Source organism: Ranitomeya imitator, chromosome 4 (genome assembly GCF_032444005.1).
Source record: "Ranitomeya imitator isolate aRanImi1 chromosome 4, aRanImi1.pri, whole genome shotgun sequence".
Lineage (NCBI taxonomy): Eukaryota > Metazoa > Chordata > Amphibia > Anura > Dendrobatidae > Ranitomeya > Ranitomeya imitator.
The window spans coordinates 549308234-549329390 of record NC_091285.1 but is presented as its reverse complement, the minus strand read 5'-3'; the positions used below and the strand labels follow the sequence as shown (position 1 = coordinate 549329390).

Genomic DNA, 21157 nt, shown 5'->3' with positions numbered 1-21157 from the left:
CCAGGACTCGCAGGTTTTTGTTTTCTTTTAATTTGACTTCAGAATGAAAATTCACTTCTATGTAGATATTAACCTGAATTTACAGCTTAAATTAACTGCACCGATCTGCGCTTTTCTCACGCACTGTCCGTATGGCCTGTTAGGGCTGGTGAGCAACATCCATTCATGATCCACCTCTGAGCTATAATGGAAATTGGCTCCATTTGTGTTGGGCTCCAGCCATCTTCTGATGTCGAGGATCGTCATACATCTGAATGGCGCCATGTAATACCAAATACGGCAGAGAATAACACCTAATTGACCTCTTAGTTAGTCCTGTTGTTCACCATAATCTTTTGGTTCTGTTCTACATATTGGAAAGCATTTTAGTTCTATATACTGAAGCAATTAGGAAAAACCTACTTCCCCAATTCTGTATGTGCCTTTTTAGAAGGTTAACGTTATGTTCCACTTTTTAGACATTGACAACTTTGTTAATTAGGAGCAGTAATTAGTGGAGCTGGTAGCTTTTTGCTCCCACGCCTTCATCCTCTGCTCTTATATAAGCTCTGTTATGAGGGGTCATGCCTTCCTGAGAAGATTAGTTCTGTCTTGTTGCTTGCCATTAGTGCTTGGAGTCATGTTGCCATGCTTGTTGAAGAAATGATGTTCCAGGAAAGCAGCGGAGTTCTGGACTGAAGGGAGTATAAAACTGTGATGGTCCCACTTTCTCACACTCCTCATTTTAAGGAGAAGATTGTTGAAACTTATTGAGTATTTGATTTTTGGGAAACAATTAGTTTATTTCAAGAAGGTAGTGATTATTAAGAGACAGATTATATCCCAACAATTGACGGGTTACAGCAGATTGTAATAGGTAGAATCATTGATTGTACCTCCTGTCCTTCTAGCTTGAAGATGAGCAGTCGATGATCCATGCTGCTAGCTCGGGCTCAGAAGATGCCTCATCTCTAGAAAGGAACTCTTCAAATGGAAGTGATATTTCCCTTTCCCATGCCTTGATGAAGAGAAAGCACAGAGAGTTGGACAGTAGCTCCATGAATGCATCTGGAAAGACAAGTGATCCTGAGAAGACTAACTTACCAGAAACTGAAGTAGATAAGATGGTCAGAATTAACGAAGGGTCTCCACACACTGTCCATGCCAGGAGCACCGTCCGCTCTCTATCTCCTTCCAGAAGGCATAGCTGGGAGCCTGGGAAGCACAAGGGCAATGACGCTGATATCAGTCACAGGAGGTAGGATTACATATTACTGTGCTCCAAATTCACTTGTATATTCAGAGTAAAAGGCAGGATCAGGTATTTATGGAGGTATAATTTTTTTCATAAGTTCCAGTTTGGAGGGCCTCACCGTCATTGACAAAAACGCAACTGCCACTCAGGGAGCTCATTCTGGCCTAAACAGGCTTTCTGGACCATGCATCAAGGGAGAGGATCATGGATCATTTACTTCATTGACCGAAGAAGACCAAGTGCTTGAGCAAGGGACTAGCAGAACCTCTCAACAAGGGGTAAGTTATGGATTCCTTACGTGTTGTCAAAGAGTCATTCCTACTCTCAGCCTTTTGTGTTTGATATGAGAATAGATCCGTGCAGCTCTGGTCACTCGGAGAATTCACAGAATCGCCTGAGAGCAGCTGAGCTACTCTGGTTCTGTAAGTCCCATGCAATTCAATGGGTGTTGTGGGGCTAGCACAGCTCGGCTGCCCTCAGCTGATTCCATAGCTCCACTCCAGTGATCAGAGCTAAACAGAGTTATTTTTGCCCTACAAGAAAGGCTGGAATGGAAAAATGCCCCGTTAACTAATTGTAATATAATGTTTATTGTAGGACATAATGATATGTTTCATGCTATGTATTATACATACAGTTGAAACAGAAATTCATTTATGGCACTTTCTCTTTGTTTTTTAGCTTATAGACGAGCCATCATTGGGCAACATGATCAGCTCTGGCTCTGAGGACACTTCTTCTCTTGAATGGACCTCTTCCCATGGAAGCGATGTTTCTATTTCTCGTGCTTCAGTTGAGAGAACTGACAGTAACACATTTAGTGGCTCTATGGGGTTGAGGGAAAGTGAGAAGACTCCAGTATCTGAAAATGAAGGAGAGGAGCTGGACAGGATTACAGATGTGTCTCCTCATGCCATTCGCTCCAGGAGCACCATCCGTTCTTTGTCTCCTTTTAGGAGACATAGCTGGGAACCTGGGAAACATAAAAACAATAATGCCGAAATCAATCGCAGAAGGTAAGACCATACAGGCAGCGTCTACACATCTCACGCTTATGAACAAGTGGAAATGTTATTTCTTTGTGCATATGTATAGATAGATGATATCCATAGAGAGATATGGATATAGATATGGAGATGTATGTATATATATATATATATATATATATATATTATATACACACACACTTTGTATATGAAGAGCCAAGGCCTTGGAGCGTAAACTGTGTCCGTAGTAGCATAAGAAACGTTCCTCACCAATGCAGTGACAGTACAGGTTCCTCTCCTGAATATATGGTTATGTATTACTGAACGTGGTGTACCTATAATAAGCAGTTCCAAATATGAATTTGAGAATATACAAATCAGTGTGCCCCTGCTGCAATTTACGAGGAAATTTGGCAGCAAGTGTTTCATTTACCTGAAGCTCAGTGTTAGGATAGGTGATGAATATGGGGGTCCAACCTCCGGCAATCCCTCTCCTCAGTGCACAGCATGAGATCTGATTTGTAGAGATGGGCAGGCAACTGGATGTTCGGGTCCGGCCGAAAAGTTACAGAAAGTTCGAGTACCTGAACAGTAGCCGAACTCGGACCCCATTCACTTGAATGGGGGCCTGAGCATCCAGTGTTTGCCACACTGTCATACGGCGTGGAGACCCCTCTTTTCTTGATAACCAGCCTTTCTGAAGTGGCAGCTGATGAGAGCTGTAGTCCCATCAGCTGACACCAGTGACCGGAGGTAAGCTTTATACCTCCGATCACAGCTGATTGCTCATGCTGTCTTATCACAGCGTGGGAACCGGGGCTCTCTGACGACCGGAGGGGATGATTTCACCGCCGATCAGAAGCAGTGTTTGCCGCGCTGTCATGCACATGACCCAAATGAACCCGAACAGTAACACGGACCTCCTGGTGAAGTCCGTGTTGGTTGTCTGTGCCCGAACAGTACGTGTTTGGTACGGACGCCGAACTTTACTGTTCGGGTTCACCCATCTCTACTGATTTGGGCTTGAGATCCCTTTGATCACTATTGACTGCAGCCATCAAAGTTATGACTGTCTAAGAAAGGCCTCACTAGGTTGGTATGGTTTCCCCATACAAACCTCATTTTACTGCACTGTAAAACATGACACAGTAAAATAAGGCTCCTTAAAGGGAGCATGTTTTTCCTATGGAATCTGACAGCAGCATGATAGAGGGGCAGAGAGGCCTGATTCCAGCGTTGTCACTGACTGGATTGCTTGATGCAGTCTTGATACAATCCTTGCTTTCTCTGCTGTAGATGTATCTGTGATCAGAATGCTGAGCTCTATATAACTTCACCCCACCTCTGATTGGCAGATTCCTGCATACACTGTGCATTGTCAGCCAATCAGTGGTGGGGGGGTACACTGATTGTATTGAAACTACGTCACCCAGTCTAATAAGTGCCGCATCTCTGGAATCAAGCTCTCCGTTCTTACATCCTCTCCAATTGAATGTCAGAAACGGCGGATTCCCAATAAGAGTTTTCCCCATCTCATATAGTGGTTGTTTAATCCTTGGGTACATCACCACTTTATGATCAGTGAGGGTCTGACCTCTGAGGCTCTCACTATTTTGGAGATTGAAGTGAACGCAGCTTTTGTGTAGCCCTGCAGTCTCATTCCCAGCCATCTAGGTGTCAGTTTGCAGGAGAAAACAGTAAGTGGTTACTACATCAGTGCGGCATCCTCTTAATTCTCCGGGATTTCCAGAGGTAGAGATCTTGCCATAGGGTGATGGGCTATCTTTGAGATCAAAAGACTTCTTTTAGGACTACAATAATAATAATTAAGGGCTTAACTTATTTGCCTGTATTTCATGTCCATGTCCATGTAGGACTGAGATCCCCTGTCTGAGTGCAGGTCACCAGACCCATAGGCATATATGAAGTAGATGAATTCAGGTCAAGCGCCCCCCAAATACACTTAAGAAAGCTGTCGCCTGAGTGATGTGACAGCCGGCAGCCATCTTCACCAGGAACGTTCCTTATGCCGAGTGCTCTGAGAGAGCTGCTGAAAGGTGTCTCTGGTGACAGCTTGTCCCTAGAGGACAAAGGGATCCGCAGTCTGAAATCAGACCTGCCGAATCCTGATCTTCCCCAACAGTCCTCATTCTATGGCACTTATAAACCTCAGACTGTCTGCTGAACCCACATTCATATTATGGGCAGCACGGTGGCTCAGTGGTTAGCACTGCCACGGACAACATCCGCAAGGCGTTTGTGTGTTCTCCCCCTGTTTGTGTGGGTTTCCTCGGGGGGCTCCGGTTTCCTCCCACATTCCAAACACATTCTGATAGGGAATCTAGATTGTGTTGGGACAACGCTGATGGTGTCTGTAAAGTGCTGCTGAACTAATGACGCCATAAGAGCAAGTAAAAATAAATAGCAATAGAGCTGGCTGTTGTCTGAGCAGAAGTGAGCGTCTGATAACTTACCTTCACCTTAGGGTACCGTCACACTATACGATTTACCTACGATCACGACCAGCGATACGACCTGGCCGTGATCATAGGTAAATCGTAGTGTGGTCAATGGGGAGCTGTCACACAGACAGCTCTCCAGCGACCAACGATGCCGAGGTCCCCGGGTAACCAGGGTAAACATCGGGTTACTAAGCGCAGGACCGCGCTTAGTAACCCGATGTTTACCCTGGTTACCAGCGTAAAAAAAAGCAAACAGCACATACTTACATTCTGGTGTCCGTCAGGTCCCTTGCCGTCTGCTTCCCGCACTCAGTGACTGCCGGCCGTAAAGTGAAAGTGAAAGCACAGATGTCACCGCTGTGCTCTGCTTTCACTTTACGGCCGGCAGTCACTGAGTGCGGGAAGCAGACGGCAAGGGACCTGACGGACACCAGAATGTAAGTATGTGCTGTTTGTTTTTTTTTAGTTTTACGCTTGTAACCAGGGTAAACATCGGGTTACTAAGCGCGGCCCTGCGCTTAGTAACCCGATGTTTACCCTGGTTACAAGCGAACGCATCGCTAGATCGCATCGCTAGATCAGTGTCACACACACCGATCTAGCGATGACAGCGGGAGATCCAGCGACGAAAGAAAGTTCCAAACGATCTGCTACGACGTACGATTCTCAGCAGGATCCCTGATCGCTGCTGCGTGTCACACAGCGATATCGTAACGATATCGCTGGAACGTCACAAATCGTACCGTCGTAGCGATCGAAATGGCAGTGTGTGACGGTACCCTTAGTCATTTTTTTTTGTTTGTCTAAATGGTTCTCAGGAATGAGCGAAGCTTCATGGATTGCAATAACTGCTGATGTCTGGCTGCAGGATATCTAAAGGAGTTTTCCCTTAAACAAAAGTTCATTTTAATCGATGGATCTTGGAATAATAATAATTTTTACAATTGGATGTGTTTAAATAACATGTTCCTGTGCTGAGATAATCTTATAAATGTGGCCGTTCTGTGTAATGGCTGTGTCTGACCATGCAGGAACATGGTGTGATCATACCACAGCTCCTGGGCAGGGGAGGAAGTAAGAGAGTATACAGACAGCACAGCACAGGATCACTGATGATTATTTTTGTGAGACAAAACATTTTCCTGCCTGCTTTTAAGCAATGTTTTACCTCAAGGAAAGACTCATCAGTGATCCCGTGCTGCCCTGTCTGTATACTCTCAGGCTTCCCCCCCTGCCCAGGAGCTGTGATACGATCGGACCATGTCCCTGTAAGGTCAGACACAACCATTACACAGTACACAGCAGGGGCACATGTATAAGATTATCTCAGCACAGGAACATTTCTTTTAAACATATCCAATTGTGGAAATTGTTATTATTCCAACAGCTATAGATTAAAATGTACTTTTTTTTCGTGGAAAAACCCCGTTAATGATGTGGAATCATACTATGCAATGTCTGCAGTGTTGGCACTATATTGGAATGATGTTTCCTTTATCTACAATATGGCACCTATGCCTTCCATGATTTGCCATGTTTCCTACAAGTGTAGTGTTTTGATGGGTGAGTTTGGTTGCTGGGGTTACCGGTGTAAACAAAGAACGTCTGGTACTAATGAGATCCCTAAGGCTGTGTGCACACGTTGCTGATTTTTCGCTATAAAACCGCGAAAAAAATAGCATACATTATGCATCCTATCATTTAGAATGAATTCCGCAATTTTTGGGCACATGATGCGTTTTTTCCCCGCGAAAAAAACGCATCGCGGTAAAAAAACGCAGCATGTTCATTAATTTGGCGGATTTTTTGTGGATTTCCCACTATATAATGCATTGGGAAATGTCCGAAAAAATCCGCAAAAAAAAAGCACTAAAAACGCATGCAGATGTCTTGCAGAAAATTTCAGGTTTTTCTCAGGAAATTTCTGCAAGAAATCCTGAACGTGTGCACATAGCCTAAATGTACCAAATCCAGCCAATGTCTAACAGGACACCCTTATGTATCTGGAGCCAATGTGGTAGTACGGTGCTGCACTGCAGTGAGTGCGGATGTCCGTCCGTCCGTACAGTGCTGCAAAACAGGGCAACCAGCAATTCTTCCTCATTTCACTGTCTCCCAATCTGCTTCTATCCCATTATTTCATCTATTCTCTGCTGACCAATGCTGATCCATCTCAATGATTCATTTTCAGTTCATTGCGAGTTCTGGGGGATGTTGTAAAGAAGCCAGCTACTCATAGAAGAAGGTATCAAAATAACAATCCATCTCTTTCTGTATACACAACTACTAACACTGGTAATACATCCCTACAGTAACACAGGGCAGGCAGTACCCATGCCCTCTAGACAGAGCCTTCAGAAACCAGTTGCATCCCCAACAGTTAGATGTGGCTACATTGTGGGGACCGATACATTGACATGTTCACACCAGAAAACGGGTTTCAAACCGTTTGAATAGTCACAAGATTTTTACTTTAATAACTTTGCAAAATTTGGCTTTTTTATGTCCGAATTGAGCAGCTCCACCAAACTCTGAACTGGGGAGGACCAGGGATGGGGCATAGTTACACCCACTCTACAAATTCATGGAAAGTGTTAGCGTTTCTTATGCAGGAAATGTTAGACTCCAGTCCCGGACTGGAGTAAGATTTCTGGCTAGGTGCTCAGAGATGAGGCTGCTGAGAAGATGCACAGAATTCATTAAATGGCATGTGCCTCTTAACGGATTCTGCTCATCTTATTTTTGCACTCCCCTCGTAAAGACTGTTGTATGAAAGGACAGTGTTAATGAATCAGGGCCTTAGTTATGTTTGCTAGCTGAATAGTCATTCAAAGAGGATCTGTCACTTGCTCAAAAATAATATTTAGTTAAATACCTTGTACAAATGCCTGAGCACCCCTGATTCTGTGGGTTTTTTTTGTTTTTCTTTTGCATTGCTCCTTCGCAGAGATATTCACATTTGCTTTTTGAAGCACAATATCTGAAATCTGTGGTTTTAGAGCAACTGGGCAGTTTTTCAGAGTCTTCTTCGGGGAAGTATAATTTTAACCCTCCCTCCTAGGCACACGGATAAAGGCAACAGCCACAGAGAAGATTCTGAAGAAACGCTTTGTTGGCCTGCAAGTAGAGATATCACATACTGTGCTCCAAAATTCAGCCATGGAGCAACCAAGTTAGAAATGGAAAAAAGCGAGTAAAGCTGCGATTTCTACAAGGTTTTTTAACACTTTTTGGGGAGAAAGTGACAGATTCACTTTAAAGAGAATTTGTTACAAGATTTCACCATGCAAACTGCATCTATTAATAAATGCATCACTTGGTCCAGCTGAAGAGTGAAATAGCTCCTGAGTCCAAGTGTATTCAGATTCTTCCCACCCCGCCTGACTGACAGCTGCAGTTTGTACTGAACAGTGTGAGATCTCACCAGGGAGGAGGTACACTGAGGAGCTGCCAATCTCCGCAGATGGGTGGAGATTGATCTGGATTATACAGCTATTTTCAAACACATTTTCACTAAAGTATATCGGCCTCATCAGGAACACAGGTCTGTTTATTAATGTATGCCATTTGCCTTGTGAAATATTGTGACAAGTCTACTTTAACTTACAGAAAGTAAATCTTGTGAGCTCCGATAGTATGGATGCATACGGTATCAGACAGTCTAGCTTTGGGGGGAGGTGAATTTAGCAGGTTACTCCATGTATTACTTTTTCTTTGGCCACATTAGTGATTTTTCCTGTGTTACCATATCACAAGTATCCTATTAACTATCCCATTTCACCCTCTCTTTATGGTTGCTCTTCTCAGTATGAGCTGGTGTCCCTCAGATGCACAATTCACTTCTATAGGGGATGACTTTAACTGTAGAAGGTATAGTATTTCCGATATGTAAGGGGAAAACCAAGCGACGTGCCAGCTGCTTTTTCTATGCTATTGCTATGCAATCTCAGTATTTTGGAAGCACACAATGGTTATCCGTTAAAAGAACTTTTCTTTTTATTATTTTTTAAGCTGCATTTAGTTGTCATATTGTGTTCAGTAAGCGGAGAGCACAATGTGCGACTTCTCCTGGTACTTGGCGTGCTGCGCTTGCTGCAGTGTGTGCTTTCTATGGCAGGCTGGGAATATTAACTGCATCTTAAGCGTTCTGCTTTGCAACGCGTTGTATGTGACTTGTTTGTTGCTTTGATGACGACTCACAGACTGTATATTATTTTACTTTGTTGTACGCAGTTTCTGTTGCAGGGCTGAAGTTATATTTGTCTGTCTGTCGTAGCTTTGAATATCTTATTCCGCATTATAGTGACTGTCCAGCTCATATAATATATCCGTTCTCTGTCTGCTTAGTTACAGCTTGGAAGGCCTTGCTGAAAAGAACTCGCCGGCCGCTCACGAGTCCTCCTTTGTCACAAGAAAGCTGTCGGGAGCGCCGTATAAAGGAGACGATCATGGATCCTTGACTTCCTTGACAGAAGAAGAACAAGAGCCAGATCAGAGGACTGGCAGAACGTCCCATCATGCGGTATGTCATGTATGTGTTTGTCCACATATTCAATATGGTCCTAATTATATGGACGCCCTAATGACACCTGAATGTGATGGTTTCTTCTTGTGCTGAAAGGCCATCAAACAAATTTAATTTTCCTTTGTTATTCTCGCACAAGGATTGTGCATAAAAAACAAAACCGTAAAAGTGTAATTTACATTAGTTTTTTTTTGTTCTCCCAAAGATGGAACTTTAAAGAGAACCTGCCATGTCAAAAAAAACTGTATTAACCTGCAGATAAGAGGTTAATCTGTAGGTTAATAGTGTTTAAAAAATGCACGACTGCTGCGCTGATAGTCCAGCTATCGGCAGGCAATGAGCTTTATTCATAGTCATAGAGGTGCGGCTTCAGTCACCGCTCAGTACACAGTGAGTGACAGCTGTAACCGCTCCCCGCCACTGACTGACAGCCGGCTCAGCTGTGCAGCAGTACATAGATGGCTGTCAGTCAATGATAGGGGTGTGGTTTCAGGTTTTTGAGGACACAGAAATTTGATGTGGATTCAGGAGGAATACGCATCAGGAACTTCTGCCTTTTTGCATTTGGAGGAATTCCTTTTTTTCTCCCAGTGTTTTTTTTTTTTTTTGCAGCCTTTTGACCTCAGTCTTGGTTTGAAGAGAACTCTGAGGATTCTGCCGTAAAGAAATTACTTGCCACTTCTTTTTTTTTTCTGCAGTGAGGCAAAAACACTCAAAAAGCTTGTCGTAAGAACAGCAATGTGGATTTTCTATTGAAAAAATAGGAGGGAGTACTCAGGGTGTAATTGAATTGGTTTTTGTTGTGAATTTTAGATCCAACTCACTCCTTGTCCAAACACTCCTGAAGGTTACATGGGTCAGAATGCAGGTCGTGAGAGCAATCCCAGTGCAGTCACTTGTCTAGCAAAGTATGCTGTGAAAATACAGTCCTGAAGCCTTAGCTTTTCATGAATATTAAGATTAAATGCAAAATGGTATACATAGGTGAACATGAGCTATGAGTATACGTATATACTGTATGCATTTGCTACTGCCAGAAGATTATTAAAATGACTTTTCCTTGTGTCCACAGGCCTGTGGAAGATCTGAAGTTCGTGACTTGGGTTACTCCGGTTCACTGGGTGCTCCTCGTTTGTCAAAGTCAATGTCATTAACGGCAATTGGCAATCCACTTGTGGAGGGTGAGCATTTCTCCCACTGTCACATGTAGCATCTGTAGATTATTATATTCCACAGTGTCACTTCTCATTACTGTTCCTTGGGTTTCTGTTATATATCAGGGTACGGGCAATTCTGTTATCACATACACATAAAGGTGCATTTACAGTGCAAGATTATTGTGCACGATATTCTAAACAGGCTGTCCATCACATGTTGAAGGCGCAAAACACTTGTTCATCGGGTGAAATGATGTTTTGATTTTCACAAAAGATCACCGTTGTTAGCAGCGCATCGTCCCATGTGGACAGACTTGTGCTGCTGGGAACGAAGGCGGCCTGTGCACTGATCTATTACCGATAGTTCGGAGCACATCGTGAAGTGTGGTCTGTTGGTGGAAACAGGGTATTAAAGGACCACCGATTTAATATTTGCCAATCAGCGGTTCTTGAACTCTACAAATCTGGTAATATAAACCGCGCAAGTCAGTTGTTCCAGAACGCCTATCTTAATTGGAAAGGGATAGTGGCTGCTATACACAAAGGTTCATGTTAAATTCTTACCTGTTGGGATTTTCCTTGTCTTAAAAACTTACAATCTGCCTTCAGTACCAGATCCGTGGTGGTCTAAATCTTGGCACATAAGCCAATCAGATATTTTTAGAGGCCAGGTCACTCCTGTGAGCACCTGGTCCTCTTTACTGGTGGACAGTTACAACTCAGTACTTTTTAGAAATATTACAGCCCCTTCACCATTATGGTGAATGGTGTTGAGATGCAAAGCCAAACATGGCCAGCACTATATGTACAGGACTGAGCTGTATGGCACAGCGTGAGCAAAGGGCTGAGCGGAGACCCCTATCTAATATTGATGGCCTATCCTGAGACCTGGAACGCCGCCCTCCCACATGTGGTTGGTGAGATTCTATGCCAAGTATCCTGTATGTATGATGGTGCTAGCCCAAAATGTCATGTCCTCTTAACTGCATAAATGACCGGCCTGTTGCTCTTTGCTGTGGCACTTTCTCTATACTGACAGAATATTACTAGAGGAACCCCCTAATAATCAATTAACAGTACAGGTTACGCTTTGTAATTTGCCATCCTCTGGCCACTAACAGGGCATGTATGCAGCCATTCTTAAGCATACAGTGCACGTTTGTGTTCCAACTCCATGTTTAATCTTTTCATTTCTGCCATTATGTTTTCCTCCGCATTCTTTTCTCATCACTAACAGAGTTGGTATTGTCCACGTTTCTGAGAATACATACATATTCTTAATATTCATGTTTACATTTACTAAAGGCTGAGACACTGTTCAGAAGATTAAAGAGGAGTACAAAACATTATAGCCACCCCTAAAAATAAATTCGGAAAGGAACATGAGGCGTGTAGGTTTAATTTTCACCCCAAGTATTGTATATTATATATCGGAAAAGAAACTATTTCACTTAGTTTTGACGTTGTAGACACAACATAGCGATACAGAAATAATGGTCCTTGAGCAGCATCAACAATCATTGATGCCTGATTACCGGGCGTCCAAGCTCTAGGATCCACAGCATTTGGCTGTAACATACGGTGAATCTGGCACGTGGGGTATGTCCACACTGAGGTTTTTGCTGTAGAATTTGGAGCAGATTCTGATTCTGCTTCAAACACTTCTTGAATCGGCTTCCTATACATTGCAGTGACATCTGCCTAGTGCACGTTGTGCTGTATTGTGCTCACATTGAAGACTAAGCATCACATCAGTTCTTGGGGCGTTTCTGCTGGGGGGGAAAAAAAAACGCTTCAAATTGGAGTTTTGAATCAGTAAAGCTGAAACGACACCAAATACATGAAAAAAAAAAGACATTAAAATACACCAAAAAACTTGGCAAGAAAAATTTAAGTAAAAAGCTCTGTGTTAACATTAAAACCCGATTTTTATTTTTTTTAGCCTGAAACGTACTCTAAGGCTATGTTCACACGCTGCGGATTTTGCTGCAGATCCGCAGCGTTTCTGCAGCTGCGGGTCCTCAGCAGTTTCCCATGCGTTTACAGTTCCTATGGGAAACGCAATCCGCAGTGCACATGCTGCGTAAAAAAAACCACGCGGAAATGCAAAGGTTTACATTCCGCAGCATGTCGATTCTTTGTGCGGAATCCACAGCGGTTTTACACTTGCTCCATAATAGAAAACCACAGGTGTAAAACCGCAGTGGAATCCGCACAAAAACCACAGTAATTCCGCATGAAATCCGCAGGTAAAACACAGTGCCTTTTACCTGCGGTTTTCACAAATCCGCTGTGGAAAAATCCGCAGGCAAATCTGCAACGTGTGCACATACCCTAATATTATTCCTTAACCTGTCGTTGAAATCCGCAGCCTGCCAATGTTTTCTAAAGATGATTCTTGTAGCGAATTTCTGTTCTGGCTCAGACATCGGGGCCCAGAAACAGACCCTTTGGTTATAACTTGGTTTTCTAAACAAGACCACTTTAATTTGTAAAATGGGCCACATATATAATATAATTGCTGCCTCTGCGAGGAGTTGTCTCCTTCCCGATCACGTAGGTTGACGTGAGAATGTTCCATCACATTTGGTATTCGTCAGGCCGCTCCTCTGCCGCCCAAGCTTTGTTTTTCTTGCTTACTATTAATGTGCATGCTCTAACATCTGCTGTAACACTTCTCAGTCCAGGGTCGGATACAACCCAAGAGGCGAATATCCTTCTCCTTCAGCATCTCTCCGCTTATACCTAAGTCTAGACATGCCTTTTCTCTTGGCACCTCGTCCAGTGAGGACGAGTCAGATAGTAAGTAAACGCTTCCGCTGCTGTCTTGTCCTCGGCTCTGTCCCACCGCGGCGGTGTAACGTCTGTGTGCTTTGCGCTCATGTGTATGGACGCTCGTGCTATATACGTAAGCTCGCGCCTATATTCTCTCACCACATACAAGATCCTCGCCCATAGTCTTTATGTACTTGTATATCAATATTTGGATTTTAGTGGCACATCTCATTTTCAAAGCCTATGTTATGTTCATTTGTACGTCAGTGGGCTTCTCACACTGAAGTGCTGGTCAATAAAAATGCAGCAAGAAAGAAAAAAATGAACCAAAAAAACAAAACATTTTTCATGTCATTTCAATTAATGTGGCTTTTCTTTTCTTTCTTTTTTTACTTTGCACTTTTTGGTTTCTTGTAATGTCAAAAGCCTGCGATTCTCAGACCAGAAGGCATTGGTTCATATTTGTGTAAAAAAAAAAAAAAAAAAAAGAAGGGTAATCTGTTTTGTTGCCTCTTTGTTTTCTCTCTTCTTGTATGCACTGGAGCCTATAAATATCCATATACACAGTTTAAGCACACAATAGATCGGTTCCCAGTGCACGCTTTCACACCCGTGTTGTCACATTATAGGTCCCAGAAGAATATTTGGTCCATTTCATAATTTTATTTTTACCATTTCACACCCCTTGCAGGCTCCCGGCCCTTAAATCTTGGCAGTAATTCTTTGGCACACAGGTAACTTTGTTTTCTGGTTCTGTCATTTTTTTTTTTATATAAGTTTTTGTTGTATATTGTTTTACTCTTGAAGAAATGTGAATTTATTTATTCTTACTGCCATTGTACACCCTGTGACAGTTTTCCTTTATCTTACTTGGTGACTTTACGTTTCTAGAGTTGTTTCTGTATCCCTCTGCTTTATATTTATTTGCTCATCACATCTTTTTTACTTGGTCACCAAACATGCCACAATTGTTTTACATTTTTTTTTCCTTCAAAAGAGATTTTTTTGTATGTCAATTTCTTACCCATATATCTACACACAATGAAATCTTTATTGATTTACTATTCGTAATTTAACTTCTTAAAGGGAACCGGTCTATTCCCAATCACTCCCCCTGCTCCCTGAGTGACGCCTTTGCACGCACCATGGAGCAGGATACAGTGCCCTCCTGTTTACAGCTTTGGTGCTGCCCCAATGGCCGGAAAGGAGCACTTCCAATTGGGCCTCATTCAGACATCCGTGTTTTTCACGTATTTAAAAATGGTGCCGATGTCCTCAGTGTTTTGGATCCGTGTGTCAGTCAGTGTTTGATCAGTGTCCATTTTTGCCATCGATGCTTCCTCAGTGTTTTTCACGCATGGATAAATTACAAAGCTCCGGCTATCCTCTGCAATGATAGACACAGGCAGCACATGTATGATGTCCGTGTGCCATTTTCGCAGACTTAGTCTTGTATTGTGCTTTTCATCCATGCTGTTGCAAAAGAAGGGCATGTCTCCGTGATTTTGCATGGAAACATGGTTTACAAAAAAAAAAAACCACGGGCACGTGAATAGCAGCATCAATTATAATGGAGACGTGTTCTGTCCATGAAAAACACACATGCAACAAGCACATGAAACCCGACCCTTGAATGAGGCATTAAGCCACGGTCACACGGTCAGTATTTGGTCAGTATTTTACCTCAGTATTTGTAAGCCAAAACCAGAGTGGGTGATGAACACAGAAGTGGGGATGTGTCTCTATTAACTTTTCCTCTGATTGTTCCACTCCTGGTTTTGGCTTACAAATACTGAGGTAAAATACTGAATGTGTGAACATGGCCTTAGACTGTTCACATATTTAACCCCTCAGTGATCACCAATACGTCTTTTTACTGACCTGAGATATGAGTATAGCCTCCCCATACAGGTGACAATCCAGCAGCTGTCGGCTGTACACTATAGCTGACAACTTGCTGCATCACCCATGATCAGTGTTGGCAGCCATAGACTATGGTCGTTTAACCCCTTAAATGCTTCTATGCTATGGCATCTAGATGGTTAACAGAGTGTGGGGGCTCCCTCTTTAACCCCATCAGTACCCTGAGATCTTGATTGTGTGGCCCTGATTTTGCCATGGCAATTCATGGCAAAATAACGGCATTAAAGTCTGCCGGCTACAGTGGCCTGTTCAGAAGTTAGCGAGATTTAGGTGGTAAAAAAAAACTTTTTCATTCCTGATACTTTGCATTACTTCCTGAAAAGCACCTGAAGGGTTCATGAACTAATTGAAAGCAATTTTGAATACGTTGAGGGGTGCGGTTTTTAAAATGGTAACACTTTAGGGGTTCTATATATTGGAAACCCCCCAGTGTCACTTAAAAACTGAACAGGTCCCTAAAAATAATAAGTTTGGTAAATTTTCTTGAAAACATGAAAAGTTGCTGCTACATTTTTGAACCACCTAGAATGCTAACAAAATAAAAGAACATTTTACAAATGGTGCAGATATAAAGCAGAAATAAGGAAAATGTTATTAATTTTTGTGTGGTATGATAACCTGGATTAATGGGATAATCAAAGTTTGAAAGTTGCATTTCTTTTTGTATTTTTTGTTAGAAATAGATGCAAAACTTATCAACCTAAATTTACCATTATCATAAAGTATTATGTGTCACGAAAAAAAAATCTCAAAATCACTGGGATTTGTTGAAGCGTTCCAGCGTTATTACCATATAAATTGACACTGGTTAGATTGGCTCAGTCACCTAAGGGGTTAAACTGTATTTACCTGCGGATTGCCCCTATGGCTGCAGATAATAATGTTTTGCCTTTATGAACATTTGACCTGATTTAGTAAAGGCTGATGTCATTGGTAACCTGCTTGTATACATTAGTGTATTAGACTTTTTTGATAATATTTTGCTTTATTTAACATCAATGTTGTATGAGTGCCAATAATCTCTGAATATTGCTATTGCTTCTCAACACCCGTTTCAGCATATCTGAGGAAGGTAGCCACCAGTTGCCTCCGAGCCCCTCTCAGAAGGACCTAGAGGGCAAAAACGTGACTAAAGTGAGCCGCACCTTTAGCTACATCAGGAATAAAATGTCCAGTGGTAAGAAAACAAAGGTAAGAAGCCCAAGGGTTGGAACATAATGGTCACATATAGTCTAAGATATTGGCTGGTTATAATGGGGTTAATGCTCTTTTTTTTTTTTTTGTGCTTTCTTTTATGAGGTATAGGGTTGCACAATGCTAATATTAACACCTTACCATGCGCCTACTTCTTGACATATTTTTCTATTATTCTGGTGTATTCCCAGCTTAGATATTTATGGCATGTTCACAGGTTACATCATAACTTGTGCGCCTCTGAAAATACCTCCCTTTGGGGAATAACTAGGATTTACAGCCCACTCTCCTGTTATACCAGGTGAAGCCACAATATCCAGGAGACACATGAGTGATGCAGCGCCCATTCTCATATCTGTCCGTTACAGAAACAGCCAAGAAAACGCCTGGGAATGTTCAAAAAAATGTATAAGTTCCCCAAACTGTTTCTGTTGGAAAAGTCAAAGAAACAGCCTTTAGGTTTTTCTTCTTCTTCTACATAGGTCTATGGGTTAGTTTAATTTCCTATGTGTGGCTTTAGAGAAAAAAGTTACTGGGGTGATTAACCCTGTCATTTTTGTGCTGTGCAGAGGGCCGTATGCTGGTAAATGGAGTGCCCGCAGTACAAAGCTGCCGGGCTCTGGACCACTGTACTGCCTTCTGCACACTGTCATGTGCATGGAGCCCGAGCCCCCCATATGCAGTATCACACAGCTGAACCTGCTGAATTCTGCACAATTGGCTGACCATCTAATGTGTGCTGGGGCCTCCTGACTGTAGATGCTGCTGGTGGCGATCAGGAGCTTAATAATATGATCCTTGTTTTGCAAGCAGACAAGCTGCTGCCAGGGGAGTCGGGCAGTGATTTACTACTTTCTTGCCTTGCCGAGTGTTCAGGTATATGGAGAAGTCAAAATGGGTAGCTGTCTGCTAAACAAGCTTTCTGCTCATCTAGCCGTCCATTTCCTTAGCTGTAGGGCCAGCTTTAGGTTGCAGACAAGCCGCCGCCAGGGGTTTCTGGCAGTGGCTTACTACTTTCTTGCCTACCTGAGTGTTCAGGTATATGGAGGAGTCAGGATGAGCAGCTGTTGGCTGAACAAGCTTTCTGCTCCTAAGACTGGCCATTTCCTAAGCTGTATGGCCACCTTAGGGCTGGTGCTGAAAATCCTGACAACTCTGCCATTTTTTCCTGTATAGTTAGAGCATTGGGCATGTGCTGGACTAGCTCTCTTCTGTTTATTTGCTCTGTACATTTAGCTGGAGCACACACTGTCTACCACTAATATTATTGCACAAGGAGGCTCTGATTGCACACCGCCCACACATTTACTAACGTGGAAGGATGTTGAGTATGGACATGTTGTATTTGTTTTATCTAGCTGCAGATGGCAATTATGCAAGCGGAGCCAGTTCTCTTTTTTTTTTTTTTTTTCCCTCTAACACTACACAAGTAGCCGTCCCTTCACGTTGCAGCCTGACTACAAATATTCTCCATAGAAGAAATCATCCCTGGACGTCTAATACAAGCTCCGGAGAAACAAGGACAGCGACACACCGCATTAAATATAGATCGGCAGTGTTTATCCTTTCACAAGAAAATGTCTCAAGGTTTATTTTTTCCTGTAGCTTTAATAATCCACAATGACGGGAAGTGACAGATGAGCTGCGTCTTGCCCAGACATGCCGATCCTCAGAGTTTGCTCTGCGTTCAGAGTCTGTAGACCGGGTCTGTACACCAGGGTTCCTAATCCTCAAGCCAGAAATGAGCGCTGTCCAGGTCTTAGTGGTTCATCAGGCATTTATAGAGCTGCAATGGTGGCAATATACTGGCACAACTTCACTTTCACCGACATTTACAAACTGCCAGACGAATTGGTGAGATGGGTTATGATTGGGACGCTGTGCTAGTTTCATAGAAGAACTCCGCAGATTGCACATGCCATGTCATCGAGGCCATTGGAAAGTGAAGCTGTAGTGACTCTGATCGCAACGTCTCTATTTCTGTGCACACGTTTTTGTAAATCTACCCCAATATTTTTTCACATTTTGTGTTTGCCCTCACGGTCACTTTTAAGGGACACTAAACAGAAAAGAATGAAACAATAACCAGAAACAAAATATGTAAACTCTTGCAGAAATGTAACCAGAAAATAATAACACTCTTCCTCCTGGTTTCCAGGGGCAGGATCTCGTCTGCTCAGTCTTTATTACGGACGGAGTGAGGCTAAGGTCACACAGGTATTTTTTCGATCTGTGTCTTGTCCTTATGCCAATAGACGACACACAGACAAAGGAGCATCCATTGCAGTAATTCACTGAGACATTTCCCACACAAAACCTGACAGTCATTATGGAAAAAAAAATCACTGCCAGTGCTAGTCCATATGGCATCTGTTGTTAAATATTATGTAGGGAACTGTATCAGGCTTTTTAATTGTGGATGTAAAAAAAAATGGATGACATATGGTTGTCAAAAACAGACATACGGATTACGTATGTTTCACCATTCTGATGGGTTAAATATTAGTATTTTTATGGATGAAAAATGGACGATTTTTCATAAGCTTTTGTGAATGTACAGTAGCTTAAAGGGAACCTGACAGTGATACATGCTGCCCGATCCACAGGGCCTGAAACACTGTGGCATTCCACAGAAAAACGTACTTAAAAAGAAGCTGCTGGGGGCCTGTGCGGCTTGTACCCAGCGGCTTCTCCTCGCCTGCTCTCCTTGAGTGACAGACTCGTATACAGGGACGCAGGGAGAGACCTGTCACTCCAGAGCAGCGGGTGGAGAGGACACTGGGAACCCACCTGTCCGTCCAGTCTCTTGTGCGGCTCGCTCCCCGGCGGCTTTCCTCTGAAAAGCTCCAGTGTGTGAGTCAAACTTACATGGCTGGGGTGATACAGCCCGATACCTGCTGCCCGTGGATCAGCTGTCAGGTCCCCTTTAATGAATATAAGATTTCCACTGTATCCCAGTATCCCGTTCTGAGGCATAAACGTCTAAATCCTTTCCTTTAACCCTTTAGTGACCACCAATACATCTTTTTACGGACCTGAGATATATAAGAGCATCCCCCGGCAGGTGATAGTGCAGCTGTACACTATAGCCAACACCGTGCTGCATCAGCCACCGTTGGTGTTGCCATCAACCATGGCCATTTAACCCCCTCTCCAGAGAAGTGTTATGAAGGCAATCCAGTGACACAGTGTGCCAGCAATCAGAGCACATACAGAGATCTGACAATAACCCAAAAACAATAGAACGAGCTCTGAGACGTGGAATCTCTGTAGACCGCAATACCTGAACCTAACCTAAACACAACTAAAGGCAGCTGTGGATTGCGCCTGACACTACCTATGCAACTCGGCACAGCCTGAGGAGCTGACTAGCCTGAAGATAGAAAAACAAGCCTGACTTGCCTCAGAGAAATACCCCAAAGGAAAAGGCAGCCCCCCACATATAATGACTGTTAGCAAGATGAAAAGACAAACGTAGGGATGAAATAGATTCAGCAAAGTGAGGCCCGATATTCTAGATAGAGCGAGGATAGCAAAGAGAACTTTGCAGTCTACAAAAAACCCTAAAGCAAAAAACCACGCAAAGGGGGCAAAAAGACCCACCGTGCCGAACTAACGGCACGGCGGTACACCCTTTGCGTCTCAGAGCTTCCAGCAAAACGAATTAACAAGCTGGACAGAAAAAGTAGCAACAAAAGCAAAAAGCACTAATCTAAGCAGAGCAGCAGGCCACAGGAAAGATCCAGAAGCTCAGATCCAACACTGGAACATTGACAAGGAGCAAGGAAGACAGAATCAGGTGGAGTTAAATAACAAAGCAGCCAACGAGCTCACCAGAACACCTGAGAGAGGAAGCTCAGAAGCTGCAGTACCACTTGTGACCACAGGAGTGAATTCAGCCACAGAATTCACAACAGAGAAGCACCTGAAGGGTTAATAAATTACCTAATGGCAGTTCTGAATATTTTTGGGGGGTTTTCAATATTTAGGTCCCCAAAAGTCACTTGAAAACTTAATAGGTCTCTAAGGAAAAAAAAAAACAAGTTTGGTAAATTTCCTTGAAATAATTAAAAATTGTTGCAACATTTGTAAACCTTTCGCCATCCCAACAAAGTGGACATTTGACAAATGGTGCTGATGTAGTGCAGACATGAGGTACATGTTATTTGGTAACTATTTTGGGCGGTATGACTATTTGGATTAACAGTATAAAAATTCTAAGTTTGAAAATTGCTAAATGTTTGGCAAATGTCTGATATTTTTATAAGTTTTATTTTTATACTTCGATTGTGATATTTTTATAAATCTATGCAAACTATATCGACCTGAATTTTCCACTAAAATTGAGTACAAAATCATTAGAATATTTTGAAACATTCCAGGGTTATTGCCACGTAAAGTGACATGTCAGATTAGAAAAATTTTGCCTGGTCAGTTGTTGGTTTTTAAAAATGCATGTATTTAAAGGGAATCTGTCAGCAGTTTTTTGCTATGTAATCTGAACGCAGCATGCTGTAGGGGTTAAAACATAGATTTCATGGAGGCCTCTCTTATCAAGCTCCGGTTTTGTTTGCTTGCAGTGATTGTTTTAGCACCAGTAGCTCATTATTGCTGGGACACAGCAGCATGTGCATGGCAGTCAGACACGCCCCCTCCTGTGATAAGCAGCTCGCTGTCTATGGACATTGTATATACAGAGCCTGGTGGGGGCGGGGTTTGCTTTCTCAGCTCTGCTTCATTCTAAATCTAAAAACGCTGATTGTATCAGAACGGCTGCACACAGTAATGTAAGTGATACATCGTTGGATTCAGCATCTCTTTGCCTACATTATGCTGCTCTAAGATGAGGTAGAAAAAAACCTGCCGACAGTTTCCCTTTAAGAATCATATTTGCTATTTTG

The 21157-nt window shown here is 42.8% G+C and overlaps 1 protein-coding gene across 7 annotated transcripts in view; it reads left to right on the top strand.

Moving 5' to 3' along the window:
- The window catches only part of AKAP13 (A-kinase anchoring protein 13), a 303165-nt gene that overhangs the window by 217704 nt on the left and 64304 nt on the right, over window positions 1–21157 (top strand). For 4 of the 7 annotated variants that reach the window (XM_069766253.1, XM_069766254.1, XM_069766252.1 and 1 more), the window contains exons 11-19: window positions 891–1237; window positions 1332–1512; window positions 1916–2250; window positions 6874–6927; window positions 8490–8552; window positions 9030–9204; window positions 10280–10388; window positions 13831–13873; window positions 16121–16253. In XM_069766253.1, the coding sequence (XP_069622354.1) occupies window positions 891–1237; window positions 1332–1512; window positions 1916–2250; window positions 6874–6927; window positions 8490–8552; window positions 9030–9204; window positions 10280–10388; window positions 13831–13873; window positions 16121–16253 (1440 nt within the window). The remainder of the gene's footprint in view (window positions 1–890; window positions 1238–1331; window positions 1513–1915; window positions 2251–6873; window positions 6928–8489; window positions 8553–9029; window positions 9205–10279; window positions 10389–13830; window positions 13874–16120; window positions 16254–21157) is intronic. The other 3 variants (XM_069766257.1, XM_069766256.1, XM_069766255.1) reach the window with 1 other exon arrangement.